The sequence below is a fragment of the Pagrus major genome, chromosome 14 (assembly GCF_040436345.1).
Source record: "Pagrus major chromosome 14, Pma_NU_1.0".
Classification (NCBI taxonomy): Eukaryota; Metazoa; Chordata; class Actinopteri; order Spariformes; family Sparidae; genus Pagrus; species Pagrus major.
In genome coordinates this window covers 9,968,740-9,986,779 of record NC_133228.1, presented here as the reverse complement: position 1 = coordinate 9,986,779, position 18,040 = coordinate 9,968,740, and the positions used below count along the sequence as shown (strand labels likewise).

At 44.3% G+C, this 18,040-nt stretch overlaps 1 protein-coding gene across 1 annotated transcript in view; it reads right to left on the bottom strand.

Annotated features, from left to right (window-relative positions):
* Positions 1-18,040, bottom strand: part of celsr1a (cadherin EGF LAG seven-pass G-type receptor 1a) — an 88,196-nt gene that overhangs the window by 47,665 nt on the left and 22,491 nt on the right. Inside the window, exons 2-3 of the mRNA XM_073480878.1 lie at positions 2,557-2,912; positions 2,173-2,461 (exon numbers count right to left, since the gene is read on the bottom strand). Coding sequence (XP_073336979.1) covers positions 2,173-2,461; positions 2,557-2,912 — 645 coding nt within the window. The remainder of the gene's footprint in view (positions 1-2,172; positions 2,462-2,556; positions 2,913-18,040) is intronic.

Below are 18,040 nucleotides of genomic sequence, written 5' to 3'. Positions count from 1 at the left end.
ATTCCTCCGCTAATATACCAGCAGGCTTCTTATTGACCGTAATATTATTTGTGATAGCTGCTTCTGTGTCCCATGCAGTGTTGTGTGTCAACCTGATGTCCAGACAAGATCTGTCCACCCAGGACACACACAGACCCCCAACACCACAGCCTGGAACCAGCTAATGGCCCTTCTCTCCTCAGCGTAATCCCTTTTCCGAGGGCGAATTATAAGGATCTGTTTCCCTGTAATGTAGGAAACCCAAGGAGGACAGAGCGGGCCCCCTGTCATCAGCCCCATAATGGCCCCTGATGGGCCCTGACTATCTTGAGTTGAACTGTGACCTTCAAAGGTGGGACACTGAGATGTAGGTAAGGGGAAATATGATGGGCGAGTGGAGAAGATGGACGAGGGGAGTCGGAGACGAAGGCGAGACGGGGCCAGTGAGTGACAAAGTCGGGTATAATCAGATAATTACATCAGATAAGATAGAGGAAGAGAAGGGGAGGAGAGGCAGAGTGTTGGGAGAGACGGAGGGAGAGGAGGGATGACGGCTGTCAGAGGCCCTCTATGCTCTATTAGGGAGAGACAGTCAGTCAGGTATCAGATGTACAAGGGGGAAGTATGGGAGGAAGATCACTGACAACGGGAAATATTTCGGAAAGTGATTTCAATGGGAATGATGAAAGCTTCCTTGGCTTCCCATAGCTCATCTACCATGTGAGTGCTGTGCAGACTTCCAGGTGCAGTTCAGGGTTATTTGTCATTAAAATGTCTATATACATAATTTTTTTCAAGGTAAAGGTGCGTTTCATTTTCATTTTCCCTCCTGTGAGAGAGTCAGAGTGAGGAAGAAAGTCGAAACGAAACAAAACTAAACATAATGTGAATGAAACTTTAAAATATTACCTCATCCATGAACATCGTAGATTGATATTTATTAGCAATGGTTGGCAATAAGGAACACAACTCCCATGATCCCACGCTACTTACATACCCGGTTGATTTTATAGTCACGTCTAGTGTTTCTAGCCAAATCGCGTTGTGCATTTTTTAGAGGTCTGACCAAGTGTTGAATGCATTTCATTCATCTGCTATGTTGCAGAGGTATCTACTGAGGTTAGCATGCTAACTAGCTATCCCTGGCCCCTTCAGGTCCAAAGCTCCTGTGCTAGCAGTGTAAACACCAGCATTACCCTCGTGCTCCTAGCCCCAAATCTGTACTGCGAGCTGCACGGCTAACTGAGCTAACTAGCTCACAGTAGCTACAGTACGTAGCATTTAGCTGTGATTCTGGTGATATGCTGCCCCCTATTTGTTTTGACTGTAAATTTGATAGGACGGCAATTCTTACATATTGCGCCTTTAAACCTGCACTGGTTACATACGTTTGCTAGCTAGCAGGCTCCTTCTTACTGCCTTTTGCTAGCACACTGCTAAGTTTTACCATCACCTGATGTCAAACACAGCAATAGCGTGAAACAATCGGCAGGAATGGGCATCCTGAACCCGCCCGCCTGCTCATGCACAAACGTGTCTTTCTGCTATGCTACTAGCTTAAAAAAAAAAGCGTGGGTGCTATTACTGTCAAGTAGCACAGAAACAATCTGGATTATAGCGGGCTAAGTTCTCATGACTGGTTCAACTAGAGAGCAAGAGCCACCCCTTTGCATTGTATTGCCTTCAAATGGTGCTCATACTGTATTTCACAATATTAAGATTACGTTTTAAAGCAAAACTCGTCCTTAAGCCGATGTGGTTTCTGTGAATGGGTCGAGTGATATATGAGACAAATCTGGCTAAACCAGTACAGTCAGCATTCTGTACACCTCTATACAGCCATAAATCTACTGTATGTGTGTAGTGTATGTGTGTGTGTGTGTGTGTGTGTGTGTGTTCAGGTGGATATACCTACTGCATTACAAAGCATGTGCTCGCTACATGAACTGGGGTCGACCTCAAGCTACAACAATAGGTGGTGAGAGCTTTTACAACCTGTCAATGCGGTTTTGCAGTTTTGTACAAGTCATTACAGCCTTTGTCAGGAAGAATTTGAGCCCCTGCACGTACTTATAAAAGACTTTTGTAGCTTTGATTTGGAGAAAAATATCTTTGGTGGTTACTTAAATACACAGATTATCATCACATATAATTCATATAAAGCACAATATAGTTTAGTTTAGGTCAACTCACCCGTGAAGTCATCCAGGCACTCGCAGATGTACCCTCCTTCCCGGCTACGGCATCGCCCGTTGTTCTTGCAGGGTCCGGAGTAGCAGAGATCGATCTCCGTCTCGCAATAGTCGCCGGTGAAACCGACCGGACAGCGGCAGCGCAGCCCGTTGATGGGGTGGATGGGCCGAAACAGAACCGTGTCTGAGGCGATGAAGGGAGGGGAGCTGTCGAACTTCAGCACCGACACACACTTCATGTAGTTCTCACAGGGCTCCCGCAGGCAGATGTTGTCATCAAACGGCAACACCTGGAGAGAAGAAGAATAGATTTGTTAATGGTATTTCTTCTACTAAACCTTCAAGCCTTAAAGTGATAGTTCAGGTTCTCGTGTTCGTATGTTACCTCCTGAGAGGATATCAGCCTGAGCAGAGTCCTGTTGAGGTAGATCTGCTCCTGCAGCTCCTCAGAAGGAAAGAACGTCCCTTTACCCGGGATGCCTCCGGGCTGCATCGCCGAAAAGGTGACGTTGAGGATCGAGCCTTGCACGTCGGTGTCGTTTTGGATGTTGAACACGAAGACCGCTTCCCGCTTGGTGGAGAGCACCGCCGCCACGCCCTCCAGGAAGAGGCTGAGCAGGCTAGAAAGGAAGCGCTCCTGGGACATGTTCTCCAGACGCACCGTGATGCTGTTGGTCAACATGTCGTCGGTGATGATGGTGACACGCAGCGTGCAGAGGGCCACGACGCGATGGATGCCATCTGAAGGGAAGAGAGCAGATATTTGACTGTTAATTGCTTTTACTTTAACGGCAGGAAATGGTGACAAAACAAGAGGTTGAAAGAAAAGATTGAAAAGAGATAACCGGTCTGATAAATACAAAAGGCTGGCTAAATTGCTGACAAAGATCAAACAACCCAAACCAGGTTGTGTACTCTGTGACACGAGGCCAGGTATCAGCAAGGTGAGTGCCTGCTGCGATACAGCGCTTATCAACAAAGTAGAGGAGGGTCACATAAGCCAACGACAACACACCACTGAAGGCCGAAGGTGTTTTCAAAGTTTACGAGGAAGCAAGAAAGTGTCAAATAATTCAGTTTCTGGTTTCATTTCTAAATAAAGACCAAAAACATAGTAATGATTGTGACCTGCACCACAATAAAAAAGAGATGATTTATTGCCTGTGATGGTGTGTGTGTATATTTCTCCCACATATTTCCCAACCAATATCATGTTACACTGAGACTTAAAGCTGTGTGACAGCCACTTGAGTCACTGCCAAACTGCTCCGTCTGTACGTCTCTGTATGACTGCCTCTGTCTCCTCCACACACACTGTCTTTCTTCTCCGTCACTCACTCCATCTATTACATGTGTTTTGTTTTTTATCAAATATATATTATTAACTTATTTATTATTGGTGGACAGTTTAAGCGTTTCAAAATGGTCTAAATATTGTGATATTTTTTTCTGTATTTTAATTTGTTTGTATGAAAATATCAAAGTTGAAATGTTTTTTTTTAAATCAAAGAATAAGCTGCTCAGTAATACATGACAGATGCACCAATCAAACTGTGATTGTATTAGCTGTAGCTAGCTACTTAGCATTAGCTTCATGAGTTGGTTGGAAACCCTGGCTTTGGATGACTATTTAAATGTTTCTGACAGACTTGTGTGAACATGAGAACACTGCCAAAGGCTCTTTTGACATTTATTTGATGGCTACATACAAGCTACCATGTTAATTTAATGCTAGTTGATGATACAAATAAGGAGTGACTCAACAGCTGCGTGTAGGCCAAAAGTTAGCATCCTCACCAGCTGGTGATTCATAAAGGAGGAAAACTCTGTTGGCTGTTTTTAGCTAGCTAGTTAGCATTAGCTTATTGAGTTGGTTGAAAGACCTCTTACAGTCTCTGGCTAATTTGGATGAAAATAAAAAACCTGCAAAAGGTTCTTAAATATTTATTTGCTGCAAATTTCGTACTAAAGATGCATGTTGTGGGCACAACATTAGCATCATCACCAGAGTAGGATTTGTGTAAAAGACGACGAAATAAAGGAACTGTATTGTTTTTGTAGCACATGACAGAGGTTAGCTGTTGTACTGTGGTCCAGTATTATAAGAATAAAACAGACATGCTAACGTAACGTGGCAAAGTAATCTCAGGAAAACAGTGCAGGAGATAGCCGCTAACCACACCCTCCACTCCCGCCGTTATAACCCAGCACTGGTGGTTCACATACTCGTTGGACCCTGTCCTATCTCATCTACCCTCTCTACGCTGCAGCTTAACAGCTTGACTTGTTTACTTTGTAACACTTTTGCCGCTAGATTGAATTAAGTGGTTGCCAGTCGGAGTGGATTCGGTGTGATTCAAGCCCCGACTGGGAGTAATTGGATCAGTCTAGGATTTCTGCCCCCGGGGAGGGTTGGGTCTGGTCTCATAGCTACTTCTGGCACAACTGTAAGCTCTGGTGCCTATGGAGGGAAACAGAAGGCTATAGGCTGCAGAGGGCATGGCCCGGCTGAAATACAGCTGACAACAGGTGGTGAGGCCAGATGAAACTCGCAGGGGGGATAATACTGTTGAAGCGGAGCTGGAAGATGGGTCAGATTGCACAGCTTTACCGCACCATACTGAGCATATGAGTGTGTTTCCAAGTGTGTGTGGGTGGGTGGGTGGGGTTCGGGGGTGAAAGAGTCACGGTGAGGTTCGGACACAGGTGCCCTGTCACTCTCAGACGCAGATGAGGTCATTTCTCAGGACCCTAAACTCTCGTCACAAACACAGGCGCACAGTCAATCAGAGCAGGGTGCGGACAGGCCGGCTCATCAGGCTAGCCTCAAGCTAACTGCTAACCAGACTGGAGGTCAACTCCAACAGCACTCGGACGAATAACTCACAATGGGACAATTAGCTCAGCGCAGCCCAAGCTACTGCTGTGGGGGACGTAAATCACGATGCACACACAGAAATGCAGACGCACATTAACAAGTCACTCTGCAGGACGGTGACATTAAGCAGCAGCTGTGGTGCGTCGGGCTGCTGCAATATGCCGGAATGGAGGTGCTCATTCAACGCAGCGCTAACAGATGGATCTGTTGGCTACTGTGTGTTTATTTCTCTGCAGCGCTCTGCACCTGTCTCTCCCTGTAGGCCGGGGAAAACACTGTTATCCTACTTGCCGCCAGAGATCCATCAGCTGATCATCCTACATGTAGCATAGCAAACAAAAAGTCACATCAAATGTCTGTAACCAAGTAGGTCCTGACACAATCTTTTACCACTCGGCCTAAATAAACACCACAGTATAGCCCTTTCATTCACGTTTATTCATTCTCGTTTCACACCCAAACACACAAACTACATAATGAAAGCAACGTGCAGAGTATGGCTTTCACACGATGACTGACACTAGACGTCAGCACCTATTCTGCACACAAGCAAAGCTATTTCGTGACTAAATAAACTACAGCAGATTAGCACTCCAATAGACTCAGACTAGGAAGGACTTGCACCGTCGGGACAGTCTGATTGGCAGTGGATAGGACGGTGGTGGGGGGACACACTGCATTGAGAGACACGGAGTGTTGCTGGATCCGAAAATGGAGGACCGTATCTGAAAAGATCACTGGGTGATGCAGAATTTATGAGGTAGAAAAAGACGAGGACGGTGCTGAGAAAATCCAATCGAGATTGCATCGGATATCCAATCATGCGGCGCCGAGTATAACCAAAGATGTGTGTCATGTCAATTTTTAAGCACTGCTAGAGGAAGGCAATATCTCTTCTATTTCAACAAAAACTATGAATAAAATCATTAATATTCTAGTTTTTAAGAGACTTTTAAAAGACAGTTGTTTGTTTTCTTTCTCTTTCTGGGGGCATCCAAACCATTACTATTTATAGAGCCCACCAGCTGCTAACATGGGATCACACATACATGCAGAGGATGGGCTGGACCGTGGAAAAGGGTGTGTCACAGACGGACGCCACGGAAAAAAACATTCTATGTGTGTAAGTATGCCATTACACACACACACACACACACACACACACACACACATATAGGCACCAACAGGACTTATTACAACTTAGAGTGTTAAATGGAGTAAAAACAAGAAGCGGGACCATCAAAGCTGCGGTGTAATCTCAACACTTTTGAAGTATCAAGGGTAAATCGCTTATTAACTATACGTATTCCCTTATCTCTGTTTACTTAACACAACACACACACACACACACACACACACTCACTGGATAGCCCTTGTAAAGATCAGTAGTGCTTTATAGCACATTAGGATTTGGTTATTGCACTTTTACAGCCTTAAAGTGCTGATAAATGAATCTTATGAATTAGATCTGTCAAAACACATTCATTAGAATCAGGTAGTTTGTGTTGATTGAGTTGTAATAAAAGGAGATATAAGAAAAGGCCACACATTTAGAGGCCTGCGTTGTAGGCGGTGAGGGCTGCAGAGGTGATAAGAGCTGTTAATGAGCTGTGAAGCGAGACGCGCCAACGACACGCTCGTGTTTTTGTATGAGGACAAATGACCACACACACACACACACACACACACACACACACACAAGCTAATAAATTTGTCTATCAACTGTCAGTGGGCTCTGCTGACCACATAGTTCTATCACACACACACAAACTGAAAACACAAACAGACACACAGAGGTCTGGTCTTCTGTCTGTGGTTTGCGCTCGTCGTAACCGACTTGAATTGTTGACACACACACTGCGTCCAGCTGTCACTGTGAGTGACAAGCACACACAGCTCCCAACGGCACACTAGCTTCAAACAGTGTCCTGGGGACCTCTGAGAAAAGCTTGTTTATTTAGTTGTGGAAATGGATTTTGTATTATGACCTCATTATATTGTAAATATTAAAATTTAGTTTTTGAATTTCTTCTCCAGAACAACATGGTGCCCCTTTAACGGCTTTTCCAATTAAATCTCCTCATTGTTCCCTTCATGTCCCGGGTCCTCTGAAAATACAACCGTCACAATTCAAATTTGAGACCTGACATTTCCTGTATTTGTACTGGCTTGTAGTCTAACACACGGGAGACAACTCTGGTGGCCCGACTCCGCTGTGCAACGTCAACAACGCTGTTTAGTCAGTCAGCGAGAGGGACGGTCAGTAAAACAAGACAAAACAAACGAGGCATTTGTAGCTGTGACAGGTTTCAGAGAGGTGACGAGCCCACCAGAGAGACACACTTCACTCCTTTCACACGCACTCCCTGTCCTGCTACTGCCCTGCTTTAAGGTACAATCCAGGCTGAGCATCTTCATGTTCTCCAAACCATCCTGGATTTCCATTCTGTTATTTTTTAATGTGAAAGGGATCCACAGAAAACCCCATTTTTTTTCTTGGACCCTGACACTCTCTTCCTTCAGCGGCCTTTCCTAAGCTGAAGACCTGATTTCCATCCTGTTGACATTTATCGTGACTAAAGAGCAGGTAATTGAGAGCTCAAAATGTTACAACCTAAAGGGAGGTCTGCCATTATAAAGGCAGGAAGCCTATACGACAGGGCATTGTAAAAATCATTTCTCTGCCTTTTTTCACCCCTGCAACACTTTTTACTGCACAGTTAAAGTTTTACAGCAGAGCAGCCAGTGAAAACGGCTGTGCAGTGAATCCTGGACGGAAGCAGATGACTTTCTCTGCCTCTTTTGAACGAAAAGGTTTCAAATATTTGAATCAATACAAAGCCTGGCCTCCAGCCAATCACTGGGCAGAAACTCAACTGCCAGCTCCACCTTCTTGGACACACCTGAGCACCTCGAGCCTATCAGGACGGGCAAACAAACAGAGGACTTGACTTCAGAGGTGATCAAACACAACCTCTCTTTGAGCAGTTACAACCTGGCAACATTTCTCCTTGTCTTGCTACTTTTTTCTTCTCTCAATTTCTTCTCTCAATAAAACAACCCAACTCTGCCCAAAACAATAACTGTCGACTGATCTGAGCTGACTTCAATACAAATCTTCCTTTCCCATCTCTGTAATCTCCCTTTGTGTGCCCAGACACCATTAAAACATTTCAGCTTTCCTCAAAGGAAGCATTGCCCCCCAATAGTAATTCCAACTGTTCTGTTCAGGGTCCAACAAAACGTCAATCCTCATCTCCCTTTTTCTCCCTTTTTTCTCTGTCGTGGCGACCAGCGCCAACATCGGATCACGTATCAGCAGCCTGCAGACACACTGAAGACATCCTGTATGCTAAGAGCAGAGGGAAACCACCCTGCAACAATCACACTGGAATCAACTCAATCAAAGCATTATCAATCAAAAGACGTACAGCTCTGCAGAAATAAAAAGATGGACAGAAGAGGGGAGATTAATGAGAACAGGAAATGAGGGAGAACTGTCTCAGGGACTGGTGAAGATTACAATAGTGAATAGTTAGAGAGTGACAACTACAGACAACAGGAAATGACCTACGTTGCCAACCAACCTTGAGGGAACTGACAAATGCAACTTAGAATAAAAACTGTCCTCTCGTCATCCTTCCCTTAAAGGAAATCAAGAGAGTTGGCAAATAAAAACATCATGGCAGCCTGAAGTGTTGCCCTGGCTGCATTCTGCTGTGGCGGGTGCCGCCATCAAACCTATTTACACAATGTCATGCTGGTCAAATTTGCTTATGTTTCAAATCAGAAATAGTGAAATGTCATCAAAGTTCATCTTAGTTTCGCTTCCTGTCTGAAGGACAGGTGTTATTTATTCAGTAGCAATGCCTCCCCGATGACACCACTCCAAGCAATGCTCAATCAATGATAAAACAATGCTAACAGTTAGCCGAATTAAGCATTACTACGTTCTTTGAGCAATAGCGTGACATTTTGGGAAATAAGCTAATTGTCTGTCTTGCTGAGGGTGAGCTGAGAAGATTGATACCCCTCTCAAGTCTCTGTGGTAAATATGAAGCTACAGCTAGCAGGTGTAGCTTAGCTAGCTAGCTAGCTTGTGTTAGCTTAGCTTCTGTTTAAAGGTAACAAAATCCACCTCTAAAGCTGTAAAAATAACAAGGTTAAGCCTTGTTTTGTTGACCTTGGAACAGAACTAGGCTAGCTGTCGCCCACCACTTCAAGTCTTTATGCTAAGCTAAGCTAACTGGCTGTTGCTTCATATCTAGTGGACAGATATAAGAGTGGCATCAATCTTCCTTTCTAACTCACATTCACATCGCAACCAGAATGTAATATCATAAAAATGCCAACATATACTGGAGCGGGCCTTTAAACAATTGCAGGTCTAAGTCAAAGCTTTGCCTGAGTAGGCAACTGCAGCAAAACCTGGATCCATCATGAAAATGAACCCCATCCTCCAATGAGTCTGGAGCTGAACTGCCAAGCAGGAGTGAAAACATTGAGATTGTGGGGTATAATAGCACTCAGTGTAACACTGCTTCACATATTCCCATCATAACGCCGCGCTTTAATTGTTGAGCTTGTTTGGCCATGACTCAGTTGTGATTTCAAAAGCAAACAAAGGCTAACCAAGGGTAGATGATTAACCCTGGGAATGCCAGAGGCGGCAGGTTAACAGATAAAGACGAGAGAAAGAAAGAGATTTACAGGTTCTCAGAAATAAATGGAGCAGACTCCTGCTGTGTTATATTTCATCACATCTGAAAACACCATTTGTACATCAAAGCGGAGCAACTCTAGCAATGTGAAAATCAGATCTCTGAAGGAATAATAACAGAAAACTTCAAGTTGTCGCACAAGTACGATCACAGCCAAGAGCACCTCGACATCCACACGGACTGACAGAGGCACAATCCTACTGTACGACCTCTGTCAGCTTACACTCAACGCTGGAGAGCTCCTATCTGCTGGCACCCATCTGCTGATGCATGTGTTTGTGTGTGAGCGCGCTCATATCTGGAAGCACTCATCGAAAGGCCCTCTCATCTCCTTCCACAAGCTGTTGGCCGTATTTTTTCTCAGGTATGTCGCCCCTCCTGAGGGAGGAGGCTAAGCTTTGAACACTGGCACAGACACATGGAGATTAACCTGACGGACATGAGGAGCGCTGGGCAGTCAGATGGGGGCGAAGTTTTGGAATAGGGAGGGAAACTAAGGATGGTGATGTACCGTTTGTTATTTAATATGCAGTGTGAGTGAGACAGGGGGAATGAAAACAGCAATAAAGAACTGGAAGGAGACACAGAGGGCCAACAAAGCAGTGTGTGTGTGGATTTCTCTTCCATCCGAGGCAGATTAACTGTAGTGTCCGAGTTGCAAATAGTGTGTGCATGTGTGACCATATATCATCAAGCCTACACACTTAAACACACAGCTGTTGCAGTCCAATTTCCCCGCAACACCTGCAGCCCTTCAGGGGGGCTAAATAAACCAAAGACCTCCCCTCCTCTCCCCTTCTTCCCCTCTTCATCCTCCTCTCACTGTAGTGACCACACCAGTGGGATTAGCTCGCTCTCCTTTTCATTCTCTTTCTGAGCCTTCTTACGGGAAAAAGTGGCAGCAGGCACACAAAAGGCTCCTTTCACCCTCGGAGTGAGTGGTTAGAGGAGGGAAGAGGGAGTGTTGGTGAGGTCTGGGTGCTGGGTGGGTGCATGCGGGCCGGGGTTGTCAGAAGGATAACATCCCAGAGAACAGGTGGGATTACACACAGACACTCTGAGTGAACCAGGATCAGTGATTGGACCAATCAAACAGCCGCCAGAACAGGTGGGAAGGGCTCAGCCAGTTCTCACTTGATGTCATTCAGAGTTAATATTTTAGCTAAACCTGACAATACTGAAGGATCTAGGCAGGTTTTACGAGGTTTATCACACTATGGGCAGCACTATCACTGCGTAAGCTCAACCATGTCCATGTGCGCCATATTTGAGAAATTGTCTTGTTATCACAAGCCCTTTGCGAGGGTGGACTCCACCTTGGACTCTGCCTTAGGCCATGTTCACACACACACACACACACAACAGCATTATATGAAAAAACATGCAGTAACCCCCTTGTTCATTTGACTTGGACAGCTGTACTGGCTTAGCTGGACTGCCAGCGCAGAGGCATACAAATGCAGAAACATCTGCAAAGAAGTTGAACCTGGCTCAACTTTTGCCACAGCTCAACACATTAAAGTGCACATTCCCGGCAGCAGGTTACAAACTGTAACATGAACGCTGTATTTCAACTGGCAGAGCTGCGGAGTTATAAAATCCTTCCTCGTAGTATTGTTGACAACTGCGTTGTGGCGTCAGAAAAGCCTTCAAACTCATGGATCTATTGCTCAAACCAGCCGTCCTCGATCACATTTCACTCTCTCATTGGTACTGGTGCCTCGTTTCACCTCGTCTACACCAGTTACACAAAAAAAGCACAATGTAAGCAGCACAACAGCAGCTACAGTCACATGTTAGTGTCTAAACCTAACAGTACCAGCTGGAAGTCTAGGGGCACAGTTTAAGGATGGGTCAAGAGAACATTTCTTTCCTTCTCTGTGCCTCTGCAGAGCATGTGCAAATATCTGTAGACAGGAGGAATCGAGCGAGGGCAGATTGTCCACTAGGTAATCGTTTGGTCTATGAAATGTCCAAAAATTGTGAAAATTGGCCAAAGTGACGTCTTAAAATTGCTTCTTTGTCCAGCCGACAGTCCAGAACCCAAAGACTCTTCGTTTACTACCATAAAGGACAAAGAAAAGCAGCAAATCCTCACATTTAAGAAGCTGGAACCAGCAAATGTTTGAAATTTTTGCTTGAAAAATGACTTAAATGATAAATCAACTACTGAAATAGCTGGCAACTAATTTTCTTCCGACCAACTCATCAATTAATCGCCTGATCGTTGTGAGTCTAATCTGGTGTAGGCAAGCGGTTAGAAACAATCCACACACCGTGATAACCTGAAACCTTTGGCTTGGCACACGAGGGAGTTCAGAAGCCTCCGCAACTGTATCAACTTCTCCTCCACCTTCACCTTTAAGCAGAATGGACTTTCACAAGGCCTCCACAAGTGCCCTTAGTGGCTGTACTTAAGCAGAGCACTCAGGGGCATCGAGTGCCAGGCCAAGAACCGACCCGGCTAGAATATCTATGTCCCATTTAGGATCCCTGGGAGAGACGGCTGCAAAGAATAGAAGCACTGTTCCTGCCCAGACAATACTAAACGAGCCCGGATGAGGAGGCCAGACAATGCAAAAAAAAACGCTTGGCTTGTTTTAGTGCCTGAGGGTGGACTGGTATTAGTGCACTTGTTAGCTCATTGCCTGCCAGGCCTTTGCCAAAGAAGGTAATTAATCACGGAGATACAAGAGAGACAGATGTGGACACGAGATTGAAAGCAGAGATGGAGGGAGGGAAGGCATCGGGCTTGCTGTTGTGACAAGATTTCTGACGGTAGACGGAGCAGCTGGTAGTGAACATCACATTGGGTTGTTGACAAGTCGGAGAAGACGCCCTCGGGACAGAGAAAAGAAGAAACGAGGGAGGTAGGAAGCGAGAGAGAGCGAGAGAGCGAGAGGAGAACATTGCGTGAAAGTGGATTAAGCAATCCAAGCTTTGTGAATCAATGAGAAGTAAATTCCACTAAATTAGCCGAGTGTCATGTGATGCTTACTGTGCTTGACTCACACAACACCACTTGTTCAGCCCGGCATCAGGCCGAGGAGAAGCCCGGGCCTTTAGAGCACTATCAAGCACCATTAGCTCTCTGAATGTGCAGGCGATCGGAGGCACTATCACATCTCTATCACCGCAGCACCGCGTTCATAATTGATTTTAAAACACTACTAAACCCACTCAGCTGTTCCACCACAGCGCTCGGTCTCTTTCGCTGTATCAGCCCTCTTGCTCCCTCCCTACGCCTGAACTTAAAGCCCTCTACTTCTTCTCATTAAAGGCTCAAAGGTCACAGCTTCCAGGTGTCTACTGGCTCTGTTCTAAAATAAAGAGACAGAGAAAACATTTCCCTTTAAGGCAAAGACGAGGGCCCGGTGTTACCCCACACACTCTGGAGGTAATTTAACGAGACAGAAAAAAAAACCAGGAACAGCTTCTCAGTCCTGGTTTGACAACCCAGAGACAGTCTGATTGAAGACGTCTATTATAACGATGTAATTTAACCGTCACTTTTAATTATTCTCTCAGTATTTCTCAAAGATCCAGTGGGAAAAGTGTCATCCTGTTTTCCTTAGAAGACCTTCAACAGATACCACGATTTGTTTTGAGTGATATCTGTAATTTAAGAACTGTAGGTGTCCTTTGTCTTGAAGATGGATGAGGAAAGGCTGAAGAAGAATGGCCGACAGAGGAGTTTAAAACACTTAAAACCCCACAAGTGGCAAGGAACCCACAGGATAGGGAAAGAAAACAGCGAGGATCAACTGAACTCATTAGCCCACGACATCAGTTGCAAAACTACAATGAGCATCAGTCCAGCCCGTCAGAGCTGCGACATGAACGGAGATGAGCTATGGGTGCTTTCGCGTCAAACCTGTTAGGTTCAGTCAATTCTAGATTCACTTTTTTGGTTTGTTGACCCGAAAGCTGTCGACTGAACTGAGACCAGCCTGAACAGGAAGGTGTCAGTCCTCTCCCTGTTTGGCTGCGATTCATTTGTGGTGTGAAAGCAAAGCAGACCAACCACAGGATGTGATGACAGTAGATATGTGATTTATAATAAATATGATTTATAAATTCTCCTCCTGGTTATGTGAACTTTCATGGAAGCCATAAGTAATCTGTTTAATCGCTTAAGTTAGTTGAGCGGATTTATTTGCGCAAAAACAAGAAAGAAAAAGCATTTCTTTTAAGAAAAAAGAGGTTTTATGACATGCCCAATGAATGAGTCACAAGTACTTAAAGGCAGCAGTGCATCTTTTTTTCCCCTTGGTCTGAACCAAATGAACCAAACTACAGGTGTGAATGTGATATATCATCAAACTACACATTAAATCATGGTGCAGGACAGCTGATGTCTGCTAATGTCAGCGTGGTGCGTGGGAGACGTGTGTGTGGTCGCCTGATTAGTATTAGCACCATTAGATCCTTATTCAAGAGATCACAGAGAGGTGAAGAGTCAAATGAGCCATTCACTGTTTCATAAAGAGCGAATCACTCAACTATAACCAGGAATGCACACACGCACGCACACACACACACACACACACACACAATGTAAAGGCGGTCCAGCCTTGTCAACAGTTGGTCGTGCTCTGCTGCTCTCCACACACAACATCCTCAGATACAAGCGTGGGTTCACATTCACAGCTGCCCATACAAACAAACACATGTACACACACACACACACACACACACATACAAATGTATAAATGCTGATTTACATGCACATATGCACACACTGCTCCTCCCCTCCTGCACTCTCCAGCATTGATCCCGCTTGATAAGCCAACAGCGGACAAATAGTTGGTTCGGTGGGGGCGCGCACTGATCAAAAGCCTCCTCACAGGTCGGCCTGCACCGCTCTCTTAAGAGCTACCCAGCCATGAATGGCCTAATAGGACCAGAGGATCCATTACACTGACACTGGATCCTCTCCTGCCTCCGTCGTTAGCTTCTCTCTTCACCCGCTCATCCTGTTCACACATTTGTCTTCCTTTTATTTAGTTCGATCACAGACACTTTAACGGTGTCGGCAGATTTTATGATTGTAGTAAAATTAGTTTAAAAAAAATTAGCAAAAAAGTAACAAATCTACTTGAACTGTATACACATGTAAATATAAAATATATAGTCCATAATAAAAGGAATATTGTAAACATAAACATAGACTTAAACTATTTTTCTTGTGTTTCCTGACTTTCTGTTTCCCGGTCTTTCCCTCTCTTTCTCCGTCTCACTCCAGCTCTCTACTTTCCTCCGTCTCTTTCTCTCTGCCGAGGTGTCGGGTTACAGTTATTGTTGGTGCTGGTTACTGATAAATAGGGTGCCTAGTTACCAGCCGACGCACGATTGGCTCTTTTCAACAAAGACGAAGAAAAAAAGAGGGGAGAGGAGGGGCGGGGTGGTGTAGTGGGGTCGCCCTGGGAAACCATGAGACTTGTGTCAATTTAAATAGAGATTTGGGCAAATCTTCAAGACGTTTGTGTGTGTGTGCTCAAGTGTGTGGATGCATGCGTGCATGGGTTTGTTTTCGTGGTCGCTGCGAGGACAAAGCTCGGGAGACACTGACCCTTCCGACACCCCCCTGAATACCCCACCGACACCAGCTGAATGCCCGCTGAATACCCCCCATCCCCGCTCGCACCCCTGCTGGCATTAAATCGGCACTCTGCCAGACTCCACCTCCTCACAAAGACATGGGCTCCACGGGTAAAGAGACAGTTGGGTTGGAAATGATCTCATCATGACTCTAAATGGTCTGACTTCAACTGAAAACAGTGCATGTGTGATTTTTATGTTTTGTCACTAAAGCTCTTATCATGACCCCATCCTGAAAAAAAAATTGCTCACCACAATATATCATTGTAAGCACAACTATGTAATTTTAATACAAGGATCATTAAAACACATTTAAAATCGTCTCTAGTCTTCATTTTTGCTGCACTGAATCTCAGTGTTCATGTTAGCTAGTGGTTAGCTGATGTCTGCTAGCCAGCCACAGTAACATTAACCAGAGTTTACAGCCGACTAGAGGCTTTAATTATTCAATAAGACACATTTAGAATATTATATAAACTTAATTTGATGAAGCCATTAAGAGCAAAAAACAATCAGAATGTCATAATAAAAATTGCAGGAAAAATATCAAGTCAAGAATTACACAAAATATTAATAAGATTAATTCATTCATTCATTCATTCATTAATAATGATTGATATTATTGTGTAAATATATTGCTATGTTCTAAACCATAAAGCATTACTTTAACGATGTTGGGGTTATGAATCTTCTTAAATAAGCTGTTACCTATGAGACCTTTGCATTGCCCTTCTATCAGTTTAAAGGTGCAATATGAAAGAATTTGCCACCTGTTAGATTCATGAGTACTACATACAAAAGTTAGCATGCTACATGAGTAGATATCTCTGCAATACAATACTTAGTCCTCTCTTACATGTGCCCAAAACTGTTAAATCTTCACTTTTCTGTTAGTAATTTTACAATTTTGTTTAAAATATTTACATATTGCACCTTTAAGGCTTAACTGAACAATTAATGTAAGGTATCTATATGCAAGTAAATACACTGACATTACATCGGCAATATGCCTTTAACCAAGTAATACTTTTTCATTATTCAGACAGTACTGGTGTTACTGTTCTGAGGGAGATCAGACATTTCCTCCCCTTTGCTGTTTAACTTCCCCTCGGCATGTGGCAGGTCTGCTAGTTACAAGGTTAGCCACTGGATGTAAAGAATACCTGCCATTTCTCACTTTACTTCTGCTGTCAGCCCACCGCGGCTGTAAAAAGCGAATCAAACGGGAGGACTAGAACGACTTTTACAAAAGCAGCCTGCTATAATTGTTAGTTTTCATTCCTAATTAGCCGCGGTACCTCAGCCACCTCACCCTCTGTCGAGTATTCGAGGCCTGGAGGCTTTTTGCTTTCAGACCTGCTGTCAACTTCAGGAAGTCTAGAAGAAACACTATAAATTGTTAATGTAGTAGCCGGAACTTTGAGGCTGTCAGAGGCAGAGTGAAAGCTAACAATTATCAGAGGGTGATGGCACGGTAAACGCTGAGCGGACACATTCATACACCGTGGCTTGTAAGCTGTCTTTAAAGATGTTTTCTTGAATAAATGGGGTGTCTTTAACTGAAATCGAGCTTCACTGAGCAGTGTGGTGCTCCGTGTGTTTTGTGTTTTTGCGCCATTTTTTTGTGATTAACAGGAAACACTGAACGTAATTGAATATATTGTATATTCTGATGTTTTAGCCTTTTAACTGGATAAAACTTAAACACATTCCCATCAGACTCTCATCAATAACCACAGAGGTGCAACTCATGATTTTCAGTTGCAATATGTAAGAATTGGCCACGTATCAAAGTCGTACTCCAAACAAATAGGGGGCAGCATATCACAGAAGCAACCGCTAACTGCTGTTAGTTAGTAAGCTCAGTTAACCGTACAGCTAGTGGTCGTATTACCTAACTCTGCCCAGACTGGGAACAGAGCATTGAGGGAGCGTTGGTTTTGTTAGCATGCTAATTTCAATAGATCTAATGTTAAAACTGTTACTGCTTCACATTCTGTTGATGCTTTTAGTTCATTTTTGAATGGTTAAAGCAAAAATCCTTACATAATGCACCTTTAAATTGCTTGTTTTGTCTAAAAAAAAGAACCCTAAACCCAAACACTCGTCATTTACGATCAAAAATGATAAATAAACAACGACAAACCAGGAAGCTGAGATTGCATTCCTAATGTTTGGCTCTTTGCCCTGACTGACACACTGTATTAGCACATGTAGCGTATCAGCTGTTCAGATGCTGTTGGCCAGTTGGTCGCCCAGCCAAACATTTGTTCAATCACTGAGTCATTCATGGATCCATTCAGTCATTAATTCAGTCAGCCAGGCAGTCACTCAAGCAGTCAGATTCATTGATTCATTGACTCATTCATGCGTTCAGTCCGTTGGTTAGTCAGCAGATTGAACAGTGTTGATACTGACACAGATGTCTGAATGTTGGGCGGACTCGGCCCGGCTCACAGCCCACCTGGAGCTGCTGGCTGCCAGCTGACCTCTTGATGTTTCTATCCTCACTGATTCAACCCGGACGAGCCACATTTGAACGACCTTACTCTGTCTTTTTCTTTCTTTTTGGATTACAAAGAAAAGTGGGCTCAGGTGTTATTTCACAAAGACTGGTTGTGCTCCACATGTGTTTGGGTTTTATGGGCCCTTACTGGGTTTTACCGCTC